Source organism: Ictalurus furcatus, chromosome 24 (assembly GCF_023375685.1).
Source record: "Ictalurus furcatus strain D&B chromosome 24, Billie_1.0, whole genome shotgun sequence".
Lineage (NCBI taxonomy): Eukaryota > Metazoa > Chordata > Actinopteri > Siluriformes > Ictaluridae > Ictalurus > Ictalurus furcatus.
The window spans coordinates 10,547,836-10,570,068 of record NC_071278.1 but is presented as its reverse complement, the minus strand read 5'-3'; the positions used below and the strand labels follow the sequence as shown (position 1 = coordinate 10,570,068).

Sequence of the window (22,233 nt, the reverse complement as noted above, 5' to 3'; positions counted from 1 at the left end):
TGTTTTACTTTGTGAATTTAATTTCTTTTTGAAAATATACACTCATTTCAAATCTGATGACTGCAACACACTCCAAAAAAGTTTAGACAGTTGACTGTTTACCGCTGAGTAACATCAACTTTTCTTTTAATAACACTTATTAAGTGTTTGGGAGCTGAGTGAAGACACCAGTTGATTAAGTTTACCAAGCGGAATTTTCCTCCATTCACCCGTTATGCATTTCTTCAGCTGTGCAACTGTACAGGGCCTTCGTTGCCTTATTTTGCACTTCATAATGCGGCACACGTTCTCAATTGCAGACAGATGGTAAATGGTCTGCGTTTATATACCGTTTTTTTAACCTTATCGGTTCTACAAAGCGCTTTAAACTGTTTCTCATTCACACACTCAAACACCAATGGTAGCAGAGCTGAGCTTGCCATCGGGAGCAACTTGGGGTTCATTGTCTTGCCCAAGGACACTTCGGCACATGGAGTCATGTGGATTAGTGGACAACCCTCGCTACCACCTGAGTCACAGTCGCCCAGGCAGATCAGATCTACAGACTGCAGGCAGGCCATGCTAGCACCCGCACTCTCTGCTTACGCAATCATGTGCTTGTAATCCGGGCAGAATGTGGTTTGGCGTTGTCCTGCTCTGGATGGCAGCATATGTTGCTCCAAAATGTGTACATATCTTTCCGCATTAATGGTGCCATCACAGATGTGCAAGTTACCCATGCCATGGGCACTGACACATCCGCATACCATGACAGATGCTGGCTTTTGGACCTGGACGCTGATAACAGCTTGGGTGGTCCTTTTCCTCTTTGCCCCGGAGAACACGATGGCTGTTTTGTCTAAAAACTATTTGAAATTTTGACTCGTTGGACCACAAAACATGATTCCACTGTGCTACTGTCCATCACAGATAAGACTGAGCCCAGAGAAGTCGGCGGCGCTTCTGGACAGTGTTGATGTATGGCTTCTGCCTTGCATAGTAAAGCCTTAACCTGCATCGGTGGATGCAGCGGCGAATGGTGTTGACTGACAAAGGTTTACCAAAGTATTTCCGAGGCCATGTCAGGATCTCCATTACAGACTCATGACAGTTTTTAAGACAGTGATGTCTGAGGGATCAGAGATCACACCCATTCAGAAGTGGTTTTTGGCCTTGCCCTTTACACACCGAGATTTGATTGGAATCCTTGAATCTTTTAATTATATTGTGCACTGTAGAAGGTGAAATGTCCAGAATCCCACCGATTTGTCTTTAGGGAATGTTCTTCTCAAAGTGTTGGATTATTCGGTGACGCATCTGTTGGCAGATTGGCAAACCTCAACCCATCCTTACTCTTGAAGGACTAGACCTTTTTTGGAGTCTCCTTATATACTATGATTAGACAATTGCCTCACCTGTTTCACATCACCTTCTTATTTCAACTTGTCACATTGCTTTTAGTCTTAAATTGCCCCTGTCCCAACTTTTCTTTGAACATGTTGCATGCATCAATTTCAAAATAAACATTTATCTTCAAAAAAACAAACTATGCAGTTGATTAGGCAAAGCATCAAACACCTTGTCTTTCTACGTTTTTGTTTAAATACAAGTCAAAGTACATTTACAAAATCACTATTCTTTGTTTTTATTAGCATTTTCCATACAGTCCCAACTTTTTCGGAATTGGGGATGTATGTTATCCCAAGAGAATATCTAAAATACATTAATTATGTTTTTTTTTTTATGTGGGGCAAGGAGAATTGAAATGAACTGATGCATGAGAACAGTCTGCAGTTTTCTGGCAGCCAGAGGTGACAGGGACAAAGAAACACTCCCTAAGACGACATGAGGAAGAAACTTTGAGAGGAACCAGACTCAAAAGGGAACCCATCCTCATCCGGGTGACAACTATTACAGTGTCAATAGAGAGAAAACATATCAGTTTAAAAGTTTGCATCTCACTGTGTGAATGTGTTATAACTATAGTTTAAAAGCCAAACTCTTTGCATATGCTCTAATCAGATTTTGGATCCTTTCAGTTGTATTATCTGACATCTTTATTCTAACTGTACCAGATGTCATTCACTGTCTCACAGGACAGAACTAAACTGGAGGCCATAAACTGTAAAAACCAAAGAAGCCAATTTTAAACATCAAACACATTTTGGCTGAATACTATATTTGAAGTTAGAGGAAACTTAATTTAACAAAAAAAAGCCTTTTTTGGCCAAAACATTTCTTTAGCTAGCATCAGGGGACCATGATGCCATTCCTTAGGTTTTTGCTAAGCTGAAACTTTAGTACACTACAAATTTCTGACATGCAAATGCATCAGTTAAGTTAAATTATTGCTGCCTCATTACAGCAAACACAATTAATGCCTAAATCTAATGAAAGTCCAATTTGCAAATATGAGTTTGCGTACTCTCTTTGAAAACTGGTGACATTCAAGCTGAAATTTGAATAGGTAGCATTTTCTAAATAAGAAATAGTATATTAAGATATAATCAAATGTCTATATACCATAGAAAGGTTCAGCCTAAGCTCAAAAGAAGGGAAGAAAATAAAACATACATAAATTTATGACTGCGTAGGGAGACATGACATTTCACCATCCTCGTGTAGTCACACTGATTTGCAGTTCATCCAAATATAAATGATTTGGATATGATCAAATATCCTACCAGGATGCACTGAATATGAAAATCTTCTGACACTCAAGTACCTCCACTCCAATCTTCTCAAACCATGTCTTCATGGAGCTGGCTTTGTGCGCAGGGGCATTGTCATGCTGGAGCAGGTTTGGGCCTATTAGTTCCAGTGATGGGAAATCAGTAGTTAAGATGTTGGACTACTGATTGGAAGGTCATGAGTTCAAACTCTGGCACTGCCAAGCTGTGGCTGCTGGGCCCTTGAGCTCAACTGCTCAGATGTATAAATGAGATAAATATAAGTTGCTATGGATAAGTCTGCCAAATGCCATAAATGTAATTAACAACAAGATATTCTATGGAGTTGTTTGCTTTCAACCTTTTGGCAACAGTTTGGGGAAGAACCATGGTTAATGGCTCCATATTAATGCCCACAGAATGTTCAACAAGCACACATGGGTGTAATGGTCAGGTGTTTACATACTTTTGGCCACATGCTATGTATCTTAAGACAGATCCGATACTTCTTCATGGGTACGCATAACACACATGCATTGCAGCTGGTTATATGTGTGTCAAATTACACTGTTTTTGCATAGTAATTGTACTATATGGTTTTTTTAAAAAGTCAATGAAGTCATCATTACGATTCCTCCACGTTTAACTGCCATAGGTGTCTAACGAATGCTTCCATTAGTATGCTTAATCACATTTGATCATGATTAACTGCCCATTCATTTTAATTATACAAATTAAGACAATTAATACATAGCAAATATTTATACTATTTCTCCTGAAGGAAAATGTTATTGGAATACCCTTATAGAAGAGGTGTACTGGAAAAAGCCTGGTTTCTTAATGCAAATATTGCATCCCCAATAAAGAAAAAAGAAAAGTGAATAATGTAAATGTATATGAAAACTTGTAAATTGTGTCAGTAACATCATTAGTTTTTTCTGAGTCCAGCTCGTCCATCAGATGTACACCCCTATACAGACTTGCTCTTTAAATTTGCCCCGACAGGATCCACGCTGTAGTCACTGCGCATGCGCAGCAAACACTTGAGGGAGGAAAAACAACAATACCGCCACTGGTTGCAGCGATTCTGGACATAGATGCATTTTTTAGAGTGAATAGCGGTTTGGAGACATCACATCGCCTGCATATTTACTGCAATTTCGATTTTGACTTGACTTGTAGATGGTGTGCTCATGAACCTGGCCAGTCAGAGCGGAGAGGCCGGCTGTAGCCAGCTGCTCTTCGCCAACTTTAACCAGGACAACACGTAAGGCTGAGCGGGAAGCCGCGTCACTGGGGGTCGGGGATGAGGCCTACTGTAGCATTTCACCGTGCCTCTATTACTGGCAGTTTATTATGACACTGTAGCTATACAATCAGGTCGTATGAGTTACAAGACGTAACGAATCGTTGAGTATGTAGGTAGCTACCTGGCTAAGTGTAAAAATAATAATAAATAAATAAAAAGTTAACTGCATCTTTCTAGTTTAACTAGTTTAGTGCCTAAGGTGTTATGCATGGTCTCCTAACATACCAACAGCACGCGACCTTAAAAGCTATCATGTTTATTTAGCATACAAGAAATAAAAGATATGTATATCTTGTACAAAATAATGCTAAATGTGTAAAGTGCCTCTATCTAGCTGTAATGTCCACTAGTTAACCAGCTAGAGACAGCATGAAACGTGTTGGACGTGTGAATGTCCATCCTAGCGATGGTAGCCTTCTGTAAACTTCCTGCTTAATTATCAGGCTTTGGGTTTTGTTTAGTTATATAATGGATATGTTTTAAAACGATTCACTTTGATATCGCACTCACTGCACAGTCTGCCATGCGCTAAAGCTGATGATTTTCTTTGCTAGCGGCATGACTTTTTAATACTCAGCCAGGTTCAGTGTTAAAGGTGCAATAGTCGATTTGTTTTTATTTATTGTTGGTAGAAATAATCTGGAAAATATGTACAACGTTATTTAAAAATGATGGTTTAAGCCTTGGCTTCAGCACAAGTGTATTGCATGGCAGAGAAAACCCGTTTGGAAAACTGTGTTGTGGTCCGTAGTACTTGATTGTGTTTGGATGGACTTCCTGTCAGTCATTTTATAGACACGCCCCCATTTCAGACTGAAATCAGCAAGAGCACAGCACAGCCACGTAATTCTCTTGTGAGTGAAAATATAACCGCGCTACGCTTCGAAACAATAACAAGAAACACACAGTATGTTTACATGGACAACAATAAGACGATACTCTGATTAAGAAGCTGTCATGTAAACAGCGATTATTGATGACCTTAATCCGACTAAAGTCATACTCGAAGTAAACACAAATGGAATGTGGAGTCTTCCTGTTTTGGTCGCATTATCAAAGTGCATTATAGACATGTACACACCTTAATCACACTAGTAACGTCGTGTGGGAGCTCAACCGTTTTACTGCTGCGTCCGAAACCGCGTACTTACCTACTATGTAGTAGGAGAAATACGTGTATCTCGGCTACTATATAGTAGGTAAGTACGCGGTTTTGGACGCAGCCCACGGCTTCAAGCAGTCGTCTATTTGCATGTACAGCATGACAAATAATTAACTTGAAGTGTTTGTAAAATTAAAAGTAAAAACACCCAAAACTGTATACGGTACCATAACGAAGACGAACTGCATGTCGATACGTGAAATTCTGGAGGGAACGTCGGATGGCGTGGCGTGGGGACGTAATGACGTATGCTGTTAATCGATCTATGTTCTATAACATGTAACACAGGAACATGAAAGGAGTATTCTAAAAGCGACTCATGTAAACACCGTAATCACGATATTGTCTTATTCAGAATAATTAGATTACTGCTGTCCGTGTAAACGTAGTCACAGAATCAACACTTGCCCAAATTTGACAAATCTTGCCTAATGCACCTTTAACGTCAACATGTTATTAATGTATTGGACTCGGCGCCTTCGATCATAAAACCCATAAAGTGTGAAGACTGTAACGGTGCAAGGCCAATGTCACAATCCGTCAGCGTGTGAAGTGTTTACTTACTTTTTTCTTTTTCTTTTTAAATATCTACTCTTTCCCGAGCAGGTCCTTAGCGGTTGGTACGAAATCTGGATACAAGTTTTTCTCTTTGTCCTCGGTTGACAAATTGGAACAGATTTATGAATGTAGTAAGTATTTTTATATCATCATATATTTTAAGCAGATTGCATATTTAACCGAAAAGCCTCATAATGTCATCATTCTTTCCAAAACATATACTTTGAGTCTGAATAAAAGCAGCTTTAGTACCTGTGGACCCAAATGCGAGCTGTTTTGATGCTAGCTTGATCTGACCAGCTAACACGGCGCAGGCCGAGCGAAAGTATTCAAACGGAGGATTCCTGGAAGATGAGAATGCTTATGAACTGTTTTAAGAAGCTTGCGCAACAGTATGACGATGAGCGAATTTCCAAGATTTGTTCATCCATTTAGTCACACAATAAGGAAACCGGAAAAAAAAAAACCAGATGGCTAAAATGGTGCACAAGCTGGTTGCTGGTTTTGCATGCTGTCTTTTTCAGCAGGGTTGCTATAGCAACTAACCTGCTTCACATCTCAAGTTAAAAAAAAAAGAAGTTTGCTAAACATATTTTACCATACAAGATATAATTATTGTGTTCACATTGGCACCCATGGTAAGAAATACTATGTACTTTGTTGAGGAGGTCTAAATATCGTTAATATAATATTTTAACAACCTTTTTTTTTTCATTTCTCCTATTTTATCCCAGCACATGTTTAGTCATTTATCTATCGGTGTGTTCAAGTAATGTCAGAAAGATCGTATTTACGTGTTGAACGCACGTGAACACCACAAAATGACGAGGGAAACTTGGGATCTCCTTTGAGTTCCGGGTTTCCGAGTTGGGGGCGTGTCAGTAAGAAAACAGGGTGGAGTCAACGGATGCAACGTCTGTAGGAGGGATGGCATAGTCTTTCTCCCTTGTCAATCACAGCGACACTAGCTGAGCGTGCATGTCTGTGAGATCATGTATGCGGAAGAGGGCAGATAGCTCTTTCCTCAGGATGTGTGTTACACTTCCCTGTGATGCAGCAGTTCAAAAAGGTGCATCATGAGTCTCTGAGGAAGCACGTGTTGGCGTTCCCTCTCTCTGTCTCTCTCTGTCTCTCTCTGTCTCTCTCTGGTTGGTAGCAGTCATGTGATTGGGAGAGCTGGCTGTTGGGTGGGGAATGGTCAAGACCACACTGGGAGGGGGAAAAAAAAAAAAAGGATTCGTGCTATCATATTAAAGACCAGAAGATGTCAATGAGCCTAGGTCAGTTTAGAGAGAGACTTTGTTCAAGAACATAAACACATTCTCAACGTGGATGAGTAAAACATGAAAGGACTATTAGCAGTGAAAGATGTACAGCTTCCCGATGATGATGACGGTAGACGATTGCGTTTATTTGGATGCGGATATAGAGCTGTCCACACACCTGAAGTGTCACAGTTATACCTGTCTCACATTTCAGCTTTAACTTACTGGTTATTTCTTTTCTCTGTCTCTCTCTCTCTCTCTCTCTGTGTCTCTCTGTCTCTCTCTCTCTCTCTCTCTCTCTCTTTCTCTCTTATACAGTGAGCTGAGTATCGTGTCTGATTCAAAGCAGTCTAGATGTAACCTTTGCCTTTAAGCGACGTGTGTAAACATCTTTAACAGTGTTTTGTCTGGTATCTCGTTTTCCCACAGCTGACACGGAAGATGTGTGTATTGTGGAAAGACTGTTCTCCAGTAGCCTTGTTGCTATTGTGAGCCTTAAGGCACCTAGGAAGCTCAAAGTGTGTCATTTCAAGAAGGGAACAGAGATCTGTAACTACAGCTACTCGAACACTATACTGGCTGTAAAACTGAACAGACAGGTATGTACAAACGTACATGTAAAAGGTTTGTGTCGGAACACGGTTGGTTAAGTGCATCGCATCACGGACTGCATTTACACAGGCAGCAGTAATCTAATTCAGTGGTTTTCAAAGTGGGGGTCGCCAGGGGGCCTCAACAATTTGGTATGAAAAATAAAGTCTCACTCTCAGACAACCACACACACAATCAATTCCTAATGTGATGTTAAGATGTAATTTTAATAAAAAAGGGGGATATATTCAGAAGTCTGTATATTTAATGTGTTTTAAAGACATCTTGCAAAAGGGGGGGGCCTCGGTCAAATGTTAAATGGCCTTGCCCTGAAAAGGTTTGGGAACCCCTGATCTAATTATCGACCTTATTCTGAATAAGACAATATTCTGTTTAAGGTGTTTACATGAGTCGCTTTTAGAATACTCCTTTCATGTTCCTCTTTAGAACATGGATCGATTAATGGCACACGTCATTACGTCCCCACGCCACGCTGTTCGACGTTCCCTCCAGAATTTCACGTATCGATATGCAGTTCGTCTTCGTTATGATTCCGTATACAGTTCTGGGTGTTTCGTTTTTAATTTTACGAAAGCTTCAAGTGCAGTTAATTATTTGTCATGCTATACGTGCAAATAGACGACTGTTTGAAGCCGTGGGCTGCGTCCCAAACCGTGTACTTACCTACTATATAGTAGCCGAAATACACGTATTTCTCCTATTATATAGCAGGTAAGTATGTGGTTTCGGACGCAGCCGTACTCTGTTGTTTGCCGTCAAACGGTTGAGCACTGCCGTGTGTGTACGTGTCTGTAATACACTTTAATAACGCGACTAAAACAGGAATACTCCACACGTCTTAATTCCATTAGTGTTTACTTCGAGTATGACTTTAGCCGGATTAAGGTCATCAATAACTGCTGTTTACATGATAGTTTCTTAATCAGAGTATCGTCTTAATCGGGTTAATATCAGATTATTGTTGTCCATGGAGACGTACTGACTGTTTCTGTGACTGTGGTATCATAGTCGACTAACAGACAGTTTAACACCTGTATCTATATTTAGTCTGTATATAGTTAATGGGTTTGTATGCTTTAAGAAAACCAGGGGATTAGTGATGATGAAGAATGGTGAATTAAAAAGGCTGAAATTTCTTTCTTTCTTTCAAACAGAGGTTGATAGTATGTCTGGAAGAATCACTGTATATCCACAACATCAGGGATATGAAAGTACTGCACACCATTCGAGAGACTCCTCCGAATCCATCAGGTATGCAGATTTCTTGCGTGCACTCGTCTGATGGTTTTTCTATTTCTGTAACATTATGAATGTTGACACCGCATCGGTATTTCTGCACGATTACACCGCAGGACCTTCTTTCACAACAGGACGTTCGGTTCTCCTTTCACAACACTTCATTTCGATGTTTTGGGAACTGAAAATGATCCGCTTCCGGATGTTGTTGCTGCAGATGGTTCACGCCGGTTGTAGTGGCGGTTGAAGAATAAATAACGAAGATGTTTATTTGATCTTGTCTTGATGTTTTAATTTTGTATTTTTTAGGATTATGTGCCCTCTCTATAAGTAACGACAACTGCTACCTGGCGTATCCAGGAAGTGCAACAATAGGGGAAGTGCAGGTTTTTGACACTGTTAATCTGGTAGGTTTCACTTCTTCACGTTCATTACAATTGGTGGCTCGAACTAAAGCCTTTGGGAATCGTTCAAGCGTAAAACGTTGATGTTTCCGTTTTCCAGAGGGCCGCTAATATGATCCCCGCCCACGACAGCCCGTTAGCAGCACTGGCTTTTGATTCAAGCGGGTCGAAACTCGCCACGGCTTCTGAGAAGGTTCGCGTTTGAACTTGCTTTCACAGATTTCAAAGTCAACCCTTTTTAATCCTCATGTTCACGGTATGTTCGCCATCTTGCGATGTTTTCTAGGGAACTGTCATTCGCGTGTTCTCCATTCCAGAAGGCCAGAAGCTCTTTGAGTTCAGGAGGGGAGTGAAGAGGTAACCGATAGCCTCATCCAGAGAACTCTAGCTTGCACGGTGTAAAAGCATTAACATGTTGTTGTTTTTTTTTTTTGTTAACAGATGTGTGAGTATCTGCTCCCTGGCCTTCAGTATGGAAGGACTTTATCTGTCTGCCTCTAGCAACACCGAGACGGTTCATATCTTTAAGCTGGAGACGCAGAGAGAAAAGTGCGTGTTACTGTGTTAACCCTGGCTGAGTGGGGCTTTCATCAGCTTTGAAAGTTGTGCAATCTTCATTTATCTTAATGATGTTTTCACAAGAAAATACTTTATTTTCTATTAGGCCTGTCACGGTCACTGCTTTTGTCGGACAATATATCGTCCCAGAAATAATTGCGATAATCGATATTAGTGTCATTTTAAGACTGTTTGTTTAATGTCAGTGATATACTCATAATATAACATCATAATAATGCCAGTACATCCTTTCAGAGAACGATGAACTTTTAATTCTTAATAATATACAGAAATTGTAATACAATATGGTGAATTCTTTACGCTTTAGTTATTTATTGTTGGTGTTTTAGGCCGTCGTTACGGAAAGAGCGTGTTCACGACGTGGCTTATCGTTCTTCCTAGTTCACGTGTGTATTCGTGTCATTTTGTGCAGAAGCGAGTTGTAATATTGTGTTTATGTTGTGTGTAAATATCTGATTAATCTCATATGTGTATAGGATGTTTGTGTGAGTTCATTAACCCGCTAGTAAAGCGCTTCAGTTTACCACTGTTCAGATTCAGCTCACGCAGATTAAGCGGCTCAAACCCCGACATTACTGACTACGACTGGATTGTTTCACACGCTAGAACTATTCTTTCTACATTTTCCTTCTTTAAAAAAACATTAATATCTTGCAGTTTTTCATTCGAACGTGCGTTTTTATCTTAAATTCGATGAGTTTTTGAAGTTCGAATGTTAATTTGACAGCCCCGGAGCAGACGAGAAGACAGAAGTGGCGTGAACGGCTACAATGTTGGTGACGTTCGTTCTTATATAAACAAACACACATGTAAACACAACGGGCGATATCGAGGTCAGGAAAAAATGATCCGTATACCATACGATAAGTCGATAACGTAATTATTGTTATTGTATTGTAAATTTTTGTTTGTTTGTTTGTTTATTTCCCCCCTAGTTTTGCTTTTGCTCTAACTTTATTTCTCCACACCAGGCCGCAGGAGGAACCCACTACTTGGACAGGTTACTTCGGGAAAGTACTGATGGCCTCCACAACGTATCTGCCTGCGCAGGTGTCCGAGATGTTCACACAAGGACGAGCCTTTGCTACAGTCAGACTGCCGTTTTCAGGACACAAGAACATCTGCGCTCTAGCCATGTGAGAATCACGACTTCTTTCTTTTTTTAAACGTGTCTGACGTGATGCAGAACTTGATGCTGATATCATTTCACTCTCTTTCTTCAGAATCCAGAAGATTCCACGTCTTCTGGTTGCGGCGTCAGACGGCTACCTTTACTTGTACAACCTGGACCCACAGGAGGGGGGAGAATGCACACTGATGAAGCAGCACAAGTAATCCACTCACTCTTATGAAGCTTTATTTATATATATTTTTATTTGTATATATATCATATGTATGTCTAGTAAATGTATATTTTTATTAAATAATGAAACGTTACGTGTAAAGCTGCGGAATGTCCATGAAACAAGAGTTTTGGATTGTAGCAGCTATAAACGGTCCTTCTTGCACTAACTTCATGAAGTCTCTCGTGATGTTAATAAGACGAATAAAACGCAGGGGCTCCTGAAAGGTGCGACAGAAAAGCGTGTTCGATGCCACAGCCATCCGTTGCCATGTTCTCTGGATGGGAGGGACGGCATACTCTCTCTCTCCTGTCAATCACAGTGACACTAGGCAATCAGGGGCACGTGTGAGCTGGTGTATGTGGAAGAGGCGCTTTCTTCCAATGTGTGTGGTTACCGTATGAGGAGCAGTTCGAAAAGATGCGACTGAACGAAGTTCGGGAGAAAATCGGAGAGGGAAAAAAAACGCAGCTTGTCACGTAACTGATAAAACTGCAAAGCGCTCTGTCCTGTTAGAACGTGCTGAAACTGGAGGCTCCTTCCAAAAATTGCTACTAAACATCTCACAGAAAAATCATCATATCAGTTAATGATATTAATTATTCTCTGTCTGTTTATGTAGAGCATCCATCAAACCACGGAAGAAGTTATAGAAACGTTAACTCAGTCCCTCCAGGATTTTGTGGTTTTTTTGTGACAGCAGAAATCATGCAAACACCGCAATATTCGCTATTTTTCAAAACAATCTTGGATTTTCCACAGACTCGGACCAAGGCGTGTCATGTGATGTGATCACAGCGCGCATTCAGCCCAAGCCCTCTTCGATTTACACGTGTCCAACATGAGTACAGCTAAAAGGTCTTATTTATCAACAAAGATCGCTGTGACTGCGATTTCGCCAATTCAAATAGTTTTCTGCCAAAAAAAAAGAAAAGCACAAGAAATGTAAAAATTGCGAAATCCTGTATGGACCTATTATTCATATATTTGCTCGAGTGCATTAATATCTTGAAGCTGGTTCTACTATTTAAAAGTAGTCAACACCTGCTGACCAATCAGAATCGAGAATTCAACAGCACTGTAGTTTCCTTTGCGGTAAATGATATTTGTGAAAATGTAAATGATAGTCTTGATATTTTTTCCCCTCAGTAGTGGTGGTGGTGTTCTTGTTGAAGCAGATCCCTGTCTGAATTGTTGTTTACAGGTTGGATGGAAGCGCTGAACCTGCAAATGAAATTCTAGAGCAGACGGCCCACGAGCGCCCGCTGGTGGCACAGACCTACAGCACTGCCATTGCCAAAGGTAAGATTTCTACATCTCGGCCTTTATCTGCTTGTGCTAACGCTTGTGCGCGTGTGTAACATATACGTGACTGCATTCGTCTAGGTTACCCTGAGGATCAGGGAGCAGTGGGCGGAGCTGGTGTGGAGGACGACATGAACGCTCTGCACCTGGACGAGGAAAACGAGCAGCCTCCGCTAATCCTGGAGACGGACTGAGAGCTCCAACACCCCATCCTCCCCCACTCCCCCAGCATCCCTCACGCCACAGGGCAGGAAACAAATCATTTCAGAGGGGGCGCTTTTCTTCCTCCTCTGGCGCTGCTATGAGAAAGGGGTTAAGAAGAGAGGGCATTTTGTAAGCAAGCCTAGCTGTAGCCGCCTTGTCTGTTAATGTATAGATGTTTCAATGTCCGTTCCCCCGTCTGTGGCTTTTTAAATCTGGTAAACGCCCAGACTACCTTTTCCTATAATACTAAAGCTTGACGTCCGAGCTACAGCCGTCATGTCTGGTAGCTTTGCATGTACATGTGCCAAGTGCAAGCAAACGTTTTGCTCTTATGTTCATGGTTCTGATGTGTTCAGTGGACATTCTCCTCTTGAGCCTTGACGTACGTTTTAAAGTGTGCGTGTGTGTCTCTTTTCTTAAAGCAGAAGACGGCTAACTTGATATGCCTGCCACGTCATACCGTGCAATGTTTTGTTTGTCCCCCCCCCCAACCCCCAACCCCCCACCCCCCATAGTGACAAACATGGGGCGTCTCTTATCTGTGGCTGTTTTCTGTGCCGAAATGTGAATATAGTAACGTTTATGATGCCTTCGTTGTTACTTTGCCAGCTTAACTATTATTAAGATGATACTGACAGTCTAAACAGTATTCATCACAGGCTGCGCTTCGCTGATCATCAGGATCATCTTTAGTTTTGGTTGGTTGTTGTTTTTCCCCCCCAGAAAGGAGCACCTCTGTTTATTTCTAGACCAATATCCCCAGTACTTTATGGACCATTTGGGTGTCCAGTTGGGTGGATGGAGATTTCAAGTCGGCGTCACAATTTCCTGTTCTCGTTCCCCTTCCCTCCCTGACCAGTGTCTTACCCTGACAATGTAATCACAGAATTTTATGCGCCACTACGACTTTATAAAGCATTGACCATATCATCTGGAGTGGAAACGATGTGTTAATGATGTGGATCGGTGTTCAAACACTGCCCCGTGATATTAAGTAATAAACTGCCAGCCATCGTCTGGTTTTCAGTTTAATCGCTGGATTGTGTGAATATCTATCTAGTCTGAATATCATTAATATAATCCCATCTGATCCGTCAGGTAGAGATGGAAAAAAAAATCCTCCTTGATGCACAGGGAAACTGTATAGTGCGGACTTTTCCATTATAGGACAGATGTGGGAAAAGCCTGCAGGCTGGATGGTGCGAGTCTGTGGTATGTTCCCACGGACATCCCAGAGGACTGATGAGGTCCGTGTGTTTCCTAAGAGTTCTCGTGAGAAGTATGTAAAAGCTCGTGAACCTACAACGCTCTACAAATATACAGCAGTAGCGTATTTCTGTGTGTGTGTTTAGGAAGCACAAAATGGATAAACTAATAAACCAAACAAAACATTTTTAAAAAATTACACACTGAGCGTGTATATTTGCAGTTATTACTGACAGTTCAAACAAGGTTGAGTTCCTGAACAGGTTCCTCACACTAATCTTTCATTTCTATGCATGAGGCTCTCTAGAGCACGATCTAACGTCAACGTTGATATCTGACTTTCATCGTGACAACCAATAGCCCACTAGAATTTAATTTAAATTTTTTTGTATAAATGTGAATTGTTCCATACAAAGATTAAATAAAATCTCTGGTTAAAAAAAAATAAATAAAAATGAAAAAACTGGTGTTTATTTTAGAAGTGTTGAGTCTTTGTCTCAATTCCAGTACATTTTATTCAAGTGTGTTAATTCAATGCAAATTTTATGACCATTAATAATCAATAAGTGAGCAGTCATAAACAATATCATAACTCGAAGTGCACTGCAGCATCAAATCATAGCTGCTTGCGTCATCTGCTTTTATAAGAAGAAATGCTAACTATTACATTATTGATGATTATCCATATATGATTGATTTTTTTTTTTTAAACTTAAATCCAGCACTCATCATGATCCAGTTTTTCTTCAGGACACCATGAAGTCCACTTTTAGATCATGGCAGATTAAGCGGTCTGTTGTAGAGGGAAAAGTGTTTTAGTAATCATGGTGCTTTGCATAATAATCAGTATTGATGTTAATATGTGCATTAGCAATAATTAAGGATTTTTATTTTTATTTTTTTTTAAATAGGAAGAATGTGATGAGTTTCACCTTTATATCCCAAATGGCCATTCCTCCATCCATCCCAGTAGTGCAGAATTTAGTGCACTTCGCTTTCCCTCCAGCAAGCACTGAGATTTGACTGCGAGAGACAGACATTTGGTTATGTATACCAAACTCATGGGCATAAAGAGAGAGTAGTATGCGATAAATGTCCAAATATTTGAACACGAAAAGTTACCAGTTCAAATCTCTAAACTTATCAGATTGGGTCCTTGAAGGAAAAAGCTCCACCCTGAACATCTTGCATATTTAATATTTATAATTAACACACGAGATTATTACATTTGTAATAAAATTGTTTCTCTCAAACCGACATGTTGGGTAACTGTGTCATACATTACCCACAATGCCATTTGTTGTCTACCTGCTGAGGATAGTGATGCCAGTGGGAATTCATCTCTATGTAACGAGAGGGGCTGCAGCAGCGCTTTAGTCTTTTGGTCAGTCCAGCAGTCTCACCTCTTAATCTATATTCCCTACCTCAAAAAGGTCAGTTTCCAAAGCTTCAACTTTCATGCTAATACCACATCATCTCGTTGCCGAGCCGATCCTCTGCCGTTCTGTTGGATTTCTCACTGATATGACGTTAAACGTCTCCGAAAACGGCGGGCGAGAAAAGAAGCTCTTGCGGGTAACCTAACAGCGAAACCTGATAATCAGAACTCCTTGAAATATTTCCTCTTATTAAACAGCATCGCAACTGTGCTAGAAATGCATCCCTGTAATAAATATCACAAATATTTCAAATTACACGCATTGAATGTGTTACAGAGTGGACTTTTCCTTTAAACAAGGCCCCGACCCTCAAAATGCTGAACAAGGCTCACTGTCTAGCTGACGAAGGTAACCGTTGCTGAAGGTAAAAACAAACCTGATGCTGTTTTTGTGCAGCGAGTCCAGCACGGCCTCCTTGGTGTCCGTCGTGGCTTTCTTGTCCAAGTTCTGGAAGCGCTCCCTGGCAGTCATTCCTTTCTGAGTGCTCTGCTTGGGAATATCAAGTTTCCCTCCGAAAGACAGAGCACCCTTTCCAGCATCGTAGACAAACAGCACAGGGTAACAGTCGTGACCCTGAAACACAATTTCACGATGAACTCAAGCACACGCAGCTTTAAGGGTCTTCTGTACTAATGATGGTGTGTGGCTCGCCGGTGCTTACCGCTGCCACTAAACTGTTCTCGCTGGTGAAGGTCACACACAGCAGGGGAAGGGTCTCCGAAGCCAGACTGGTAATTCTGCCACAGAACAACGAGAGATTTTAGTTTAAAAAAAACCCCAAAACTTCGTACGAACGATTACACAAGAGGTTTGGTATTCGTAAAAATCCTGTAAATTCACAAAAAAAACTTGACTCACTTGGCTTCAAATCATATCATTAACATGGATCACTGCACTTTTATATCTGGAATATACTGTCGAGTTTAAACTGCTGATTTTTATTACATTCACAGCATTTAGCAGACGACCTTATCCAGAGAAACTTCTAGAAGTCTCCATCAAAAACATTTCACCTCACTTAATTTACACCGAATTCAACTTCTCTGTACTGAGCCTGTAGGTTTTTGATCGTTTCAGATGACGTCACTGCTAGAGAGTTTTCACTGGCATAGAAGTCGGTCAAAATAACTTCCACTTCTACTTTTTCTTTTGCTCTTAGTAGTCATTACGTGTATGCACTCGGACTTTCATGGAGTTTTGTGAGCGTTAATACATGCAAGTGTAAAAGCTGGAACATATGCATGCATGCGAGTACAAAGAAAATCAGCGTTTACGTAAAAAAAAATAATAAAAATTCGACACACAATTTTAATAAAAGGGTGATAAGTGTGGTTCCGTGCCACTTATCCTAGACAGGGTTGCGGGGAGCCTGGATCCTTTCTCAGGGAACTCGTGGACACAAGGTGGGGGACACCCCGGACGGGGTGGCAACCCAAAACCACATACCATTGCTCACCAAATGTTCAACCCTCATCCTCTGTTCATGATTAAACAATGATGCAGGAACTCTTCCTGAAGGGAGGTACAGTATGAGAGTGCTATTTACAGATTAGAGATTGGCTCTATAATATATTTAGATCAGTATTTTTCAAAACATTGTTCACATTCATTGGGAAGGTTGAGCCAAGAACAAAAAAACAAACACTTTTAGTGGTATTTACTTTTAGAAAAAAAAAAAAATTAATGTGGTGTTTTTAATCCAAGGTATATGTTTCAATATACTGAAGACAATATACTGTAATGTACATGCTATATAGAGGAATCGGAAAGAAAGAAAAAACACGACTCGATTCATTCATCTTCAGTAACCGATACATCTTGGTCAGGGTCGAGGTGGATCTGGAGCCTATCCCAGGAACACTGGACTCATAAATGGGGGCAATTTAGTGTAGTCAGTCCACCTTCTGTCATGTTTTTGGTTAGTGTGCATGGTGACTGGTATCCCTTTGTGTCCAGCATTCCTGGGATAGGCTGCAGATCCACCACAACCCTGACCAGGATAAGTCGGTTACTGAAGATGAATGAATTTGAATCTGAATAGAACCACGGTTTGGGGTAAGAGTGAAGAGTGGAAATATTATGCAGTAAATTAGTTTATACTTATTATAAACTCGTGGTGCTGAATATGACCAGCTCAACTCACACAGCAGTCTTGCCTCCTTCAGCCATAGCGACCGTGCTGTCGTGACTAGCCCAGGCCACACGATTCCCGCTCTCGGAGAAAGAAACCCCGTGCACCCAGCCCGCGGTGCCAGACGACTCAAACATCACCTCTCCGAATGGCATCTTGGAGCCCCATGGAGTTGGAGCAGGCTTCTCCTCCACCTCTTTGATATAAGCGGAGAAAATCCTGCAAACAAGGTTCAAAGAATGTGTGCATGAGCAGTGATTAAAAGTGATGTCGTTTATATAATGCTAACTGTTATTTCCTAATGATTATTAGAGGAGTTACCGTTACACTACCAAAACCACATGTTGCTTTAATAATGACAGATGCTCCTTTAATAGATTGAGGTGTAAAGGTTCATCCCAACCTGCATTTAAAATCACAGGATCCAGCAGCCAGCAGGACGTTGTTGGGGTGCCAGTCCAGGCACAGAATAGTAGAGCGAATGGGCTTCTTAATGTGCTTACAAACCCACCTGGAGAACCAAATGAACAGCATTTACTCTATAGAAATACACTAGAAAACTGTTTCTGCTGCAGCCAACTGACATAAAACCCTACTTCAGTATCACATGGAGAGAAGGACTTCCAGGGATCGGATCATTTTCACAAGAAAAACTAGTCATATATGCCTCGAAACATCATACTATACACTATACGATCAATGGTTTGTGGACACCCATGTATGCTTTTATATTTAATTGCTGTTATAATAAGCTCCATTCTTCTGGGAAGGGTTTCCACTAGATTTTGGGGCATGGCTGTGGGGATTTTCGTTCATTCAGCTACAAGAGCGTTAGTGATGACAGGTGAGGAGGTCTGGGGTGCAGTCGGTGTTCCAGTTCATCCCAAAGGTGTTCAGTGGGGGTTGAGGTCAGGGTTCTGTACAGGACACTCGAGTTCTTCCAGTCCAACCTTCTCAAACCATGTCTTCATGGAGCTCGCTTTGTGCATAGGGGCATCGTCATGCTGGAACAGGAACTGTGTACTTCCAACTTTGTGGTTGGTTGAAGAACCACATACGGGTGTGATGGTCAGGTGTCCACATACTTTTGGCCGCATAGTGTAGAAATAAAGTCAAACATTTGAGTCTACAAATGTTGAGACTTCTTTGAGCAGTCAAATTGAGAAATCCCTTCAATCACAATGATTAATCCTCAGCACGTTCTGGAAATATTACATTACAGTAACCGATTTCCAAAATGGCGTCTTAAGCAGGTTCGTGAACATTAAGCTTGTGGTAGCAGATGAGACCCAAGGCCATTTCAAATTCATTTGCCCAGTAACCCGATCAGCTCACCAGTCATTCTCCTGCTCGAAGTAGCAGACAGAGATGAGGCGGGAGCCGCTCCCTACAGCGAACTTGTTTTCCTTGGGTGACCACTTAACACAGCGGGCAGCGCGGTTTATCCTCAGGATGACCAGAGTGGGCTTCCACACATCACCCTTCAGGGTCCACACGTAAGCGTTGCGGTCAGTGCCACAGGTCACGATGCGGTTGCTCTCCGGTGCCCAGTCGATACCTGCCACACAACAGAAAGGCAATATTACAGCAGTGACATCTAGACTCAGCTTTTCAGGTGCATTTAGATGGTGACCGCATCACTCACCAGTGACTTGGCCATTGTGCTCCTTTAGCACATGGATCTTGTTCCAGCTATTCCCCTCCTTTTTATAGATGTGGACATCATGGTTATTGGGGCACAGTGCAATTTCTACAGAAGAAAGGAATACAAGCTAATTATAAAAGAGTATAAACATTTGCAAAATATGCATAAAGGTACCATTTGTAATGTTTAAAAGTGCTTCTGGACCTGTATGAATTACCTAATAATACTTATTTATACTTAAAGGGGACATTGGTAATGTCTGAAAGTGCTTCTAGACCTGTATGAATTACCTAATAATACTTATTTATACTTAAAGGGGACATTGGTAATGTCTGAAAGTGATTCTAGACCTGTAATAGTTACTCAGTAATACTTATTTCCACTTCAAGGGGAAGTTTGTAATGTCTGAATGTGCTTCTAGATCGGTAAGAATGACCTAATAATACTTATTTATACTTAAAGGGGAAGTATGTAACGTCTCAAAGTGCTTCTAGACTTGTAAGAATTACCCAGGAAAAAATACTTAAAGGTACTTACAGTAAATCTGATCTAGATCTGATACACTAGATCTGACTAGTTTCTTTATTTCAGGCTTCTGTTTATATTTCTTCTGGGCTAGAAATAAATTCTGGCCCTAGCCAGAACACTGCTAAGCTCAGCCCTTTTCCTTTAACTGATGGTGTGATTTTGATTGGGGGAAGGTGACAGCTTGTCAGTGTTTCATGACAATTCGAGTCACAGAAAGATGAAATCTTTAAATTAGCATTTAGCATTAGGTAAGATTAGTCTTTCTCTTACCGTTACTGACGGTAAGAGAAGTTACCGTCTTCTTCCAGGTTAATTTGTACGAGTAAGAAATTAATAGTGCACCTTTAAAATGCCAAACTGCTTCTTTAAATCACATGTTCAAAACCCTGGCTGGTAAAATCCCAGTGAGTTTATTTTAAAGGTGGAATGGAGATGACGGGCAACATGAAGCCCTTCCCATAGTCAGAGCTCGGACTGGATTAAAGTTATTGGCCTAAAAAGACACATTTTAAATGCTCTAAATGGGGCATCCATGTACTATATTTGCTGCTAAATGAACTCAGAGTTAAACTAAGTGTCGTTTTCTAACATCTGTGATTATAAATACTAGAAAAGATCTTTAAAAATGCTTCAATGTGACTTCCATCTTTCTTTATTCAACATTTCTTCTAACTAGATCTGTGTCAACAGCTTTTACAACACTACACAGGTAACAGCCTATGAATCTGACTCTTCACACTGTCCGAGTTTCTACATTCCAGCGCAGCAGATGTGCTCCGTCATTTATAGTCTCGTCAAGCTGAAATGTTTTGTGTGGTTTCTGCATTGTGCAGCGAGTGTGTTTGCTGCAAAAGGCTCTGTGGTCTGTTTGAGACGTCACACACCAGCAACAGAGAACCATTCATGGTAAAACAGGAAATGTGTGTGTGTGTAGGGGATTAATCATTACCGCTTCTCTCATTAATGTGAGAGAAACCAATGAAAGATACTCTGCCGCCCTTTTCTCTTTTTATACTCATGTTCTGCTCTTTTAAAAGAAAGAGGCAACTGTTCTTGGCCTGTTTTTTTTTTTTTTGTGATGGTAGGAACACTTATTTTTACAAGCTGTTTAATTCCGACTGCTTGGATGACTAGAAAAACACACTGAGGGGAAACTATGAGTGAACTAAGTCTGTTTCGTGCTTGGCAGTACAGATCAAAGCCAATGGTGTTTTGGAAGAACATGGACTCTGCCAGACTGGCTCCGAGGGCTTGAAAGGTGGTTCTCGTGAGCACACGAGATGCGAATAATGATGTGAAATGTCAGACGTGTGATTGTTTTGTGGAAGTGAAATTAGAGCGAGCACAAACTGGGTGGTGTTTTTTCATTTTTAGATGGCATGAATAATGGAACAAATGTATTGAAGGACTAGGAAATGTTTACAAACATAATTTCATCTTCTAAGGAGAGAGAGAGAAAAAAATACTTGTTCCCATGTAGGAAATGGAAGCTTAAACCTTCTTTTACATTACAAATCAGCATAAAGGTTCACTTGCTCAACTTGCTGAGACGCTAAACTCTTCCAGTGGGCGTTAACATTTGTGTGTTTTTACAGTAAGTCCAAGGTCATGAGATGCTCTACAGCAGGTCTGCTTAAAGACTTACGAGTTCGATCCTTGTTCCAGGCGTGGCAGCTGATAGGCTCCAGCAGAAAGCTATGATAAGCCATGACTGGAGTCTCTGCAAGTCAGGTGCATAATGAGATCAGAAAGAAAAAAAAAAAAAAAAAAACACAACTCTATTGAAAAACTAAAGTCCTAAAAAAAAAAAAAAAAAAAAAAAAGTGTCACAACCACAACCGTTCTTTCCCCCACTTATGTTCAGACGACTCAAAACTTCAAAAAAGAAGTTTCTGCGCTTCCTCCTCCAAATAACTGCACTGCATTTGATTTGCACACAACCCCCCCACCTCCCCCACCTCTGTTTGTACTAGTGAACTTCCTCCTTCTCTCACTTGTGCACTAAATTAAAAGCAGGCCACAAAGGAATTTGACGTGAGGTCAGGGAAAAAAAAAACAAGACCATCCACTTATACATAGCTCTCTCGACCTTTACTACCAGTCTCCTAGCAGAATTAGATACTTTTGTGTTATACAACATTATAGTGAGCCACTGCTGTGACATTCTCATAAAAAACACCATTTTTAACATGTTTCTACATGCAAGTAGTTTCACAAACACTCGCAATGACACTACAGTCTGCCTTGCAGCCTACACTCTTTCAGATAAATGAGAACATCTGTTTTAATGCTTACCTTGGAAATGGATTAACCAAAGTGTCCCTGAGATGTAGCGGACAGCGAGATGTAAAACAAAAGCCTCGGTTCGTGGACTCTGAGCAGTCAACACAAACGCTGGCTCGGCTCTCAATGAACTCAGCTATTTCTTTACTCTTTTATACACAGGGTGGAAAAAAAGTGTTCTTTCCCCTTCCTGTTTGAGAAACATAACCACTTCCTCATGTGGGCGTCTGTCTGCTCGTGAGGACGGCCTTCTTCTGAACTCCCATCAACATCCTGCTCAGTGCAAAAGCTCCTCTCGTGATCTAAAGCCTGTAAACAGCATCAACGTGCACATGAGCCGTTTCTTCTGTGTAAATATTTGCTGTTCGCCGGTTCA

The 22,233-nt window shown here is 40.9% G+C and overlaps 2 protein-coding genes across 2 annotated transcripts; one reads left to right on the top strand and one right to left on the bottom strand.

The window, feature by feature from the left end:
- Positions 1-3,645: 3,645 nt before the first annotated feature.
- On the top strand, positions 3,646-14,304 carry wipi2 (WD repeat domain, phosphoinositide interacting 2). Its single transcript, XM_053612625.1, has 12 exons — positions 3,646-3,915; positions 5,726-5,808; positions 7,372-7,541; positions 8,709-8,805; positions 9,100-9,197; positions 9,295-9,387; positions 9,481-9,551; positions 9,636-9,743; positions 10,745-10,909; positions 10,997-11,104; positions 12,321-12,418; positions 12,503-14,304. The coding sequence occupies exons 1-12, from the start codon at positions 3,842-3,844 to the stop codon at positions 12,613-12,615; spliced, it is 1,278 nt and encodes a 425-aa protein (XP_053468600.1). The 5' UTR covers positions 3,646-3,841; the 3' UTR covers positions 12,616-14,304.
- On the bottom strand, positions 14,287-22,029 carry arpc1b (actin related protein 2/3 complex, subunit 1B). Its single transcript, XM_053612628.1, has 10 exons — positions 21,870-22,029; positions 21,220-21,294; positions 19,047-19,151; positions 18,737-18,959; positions 17,805-17,912; positions 17,414-17,620; positions 15,932-16,007; positions 15,647-15,843; positions 14,764-14,854; positions 14,287-14,624 (listed from the first exon to the last, which is right to left on the bottom strand). Exons 2-10 carry the CDS (start codon positions 21,281-21,283, stop codon positions 14,616-14,618), a joined length of 1,080 nt encoding a protein of 359 aa, XP_053468603.1. The 5' UTR covers positions 21,284-21,294; positions 21,870-22,029; the 3' UTR covers positions 14,287-14,615.
- Positions 22,030-22,233: the final 204 nt, after the last annotated feature.

What these genes read in the sequence shown, in the direction of transcription:
- wipi2 (XM_053612625.1), top strand. Translation starts at nt 3,842, where the DNA reads ATGAACCTGGCCAGTCAGAGCGGAGAGGCCGGCTGTAGCCAGCTGCTC. An exon ending in AACTTTAACCAGGACAACAC is followed by an intron (nt 3,916 to 5,725) that starts GTAAGGCTGAGC and finishes TTTCCCGAGCAG; the next exon opens with GTCCTTAGCGGTTGGTACGA. An exon ending in TCGCCACGGCTTCTGAGAAG is followed by an intron (nt 9,388 to 9,480) that starts GTTCGCGTTTGA and finishes GATGTTTTCTAG; the next exon opens with GGAACTGTCATTCGCGTGTT.
- arpc1b (XM_053612628.1), bottom strand. Translation starts at nt 21,283, where the DNA reads ATGGCTTATCATAGCTTTCTGCTGGAGCCTATCAGCTGCCACGCCTGG. An exon ending in GAAGGAGGCAAGACTGCTGT is followed by an intron (nt 16,008 to 17,413) that starts GTGAGTTGAGCT and finishes GTTCTGTGGCAG; the next exon opens with AATTACCAGTCTGGCTTCGG. An exon ending in CTGCACAAAAACAGCATCAG is followed by an intron (nt 14,855 to 15,646) that starts GTTTGTTTTTAC and finishes TGTCTCTCGCAG; the next exon opens with TCAAATCTCAGTGCTTGCTG.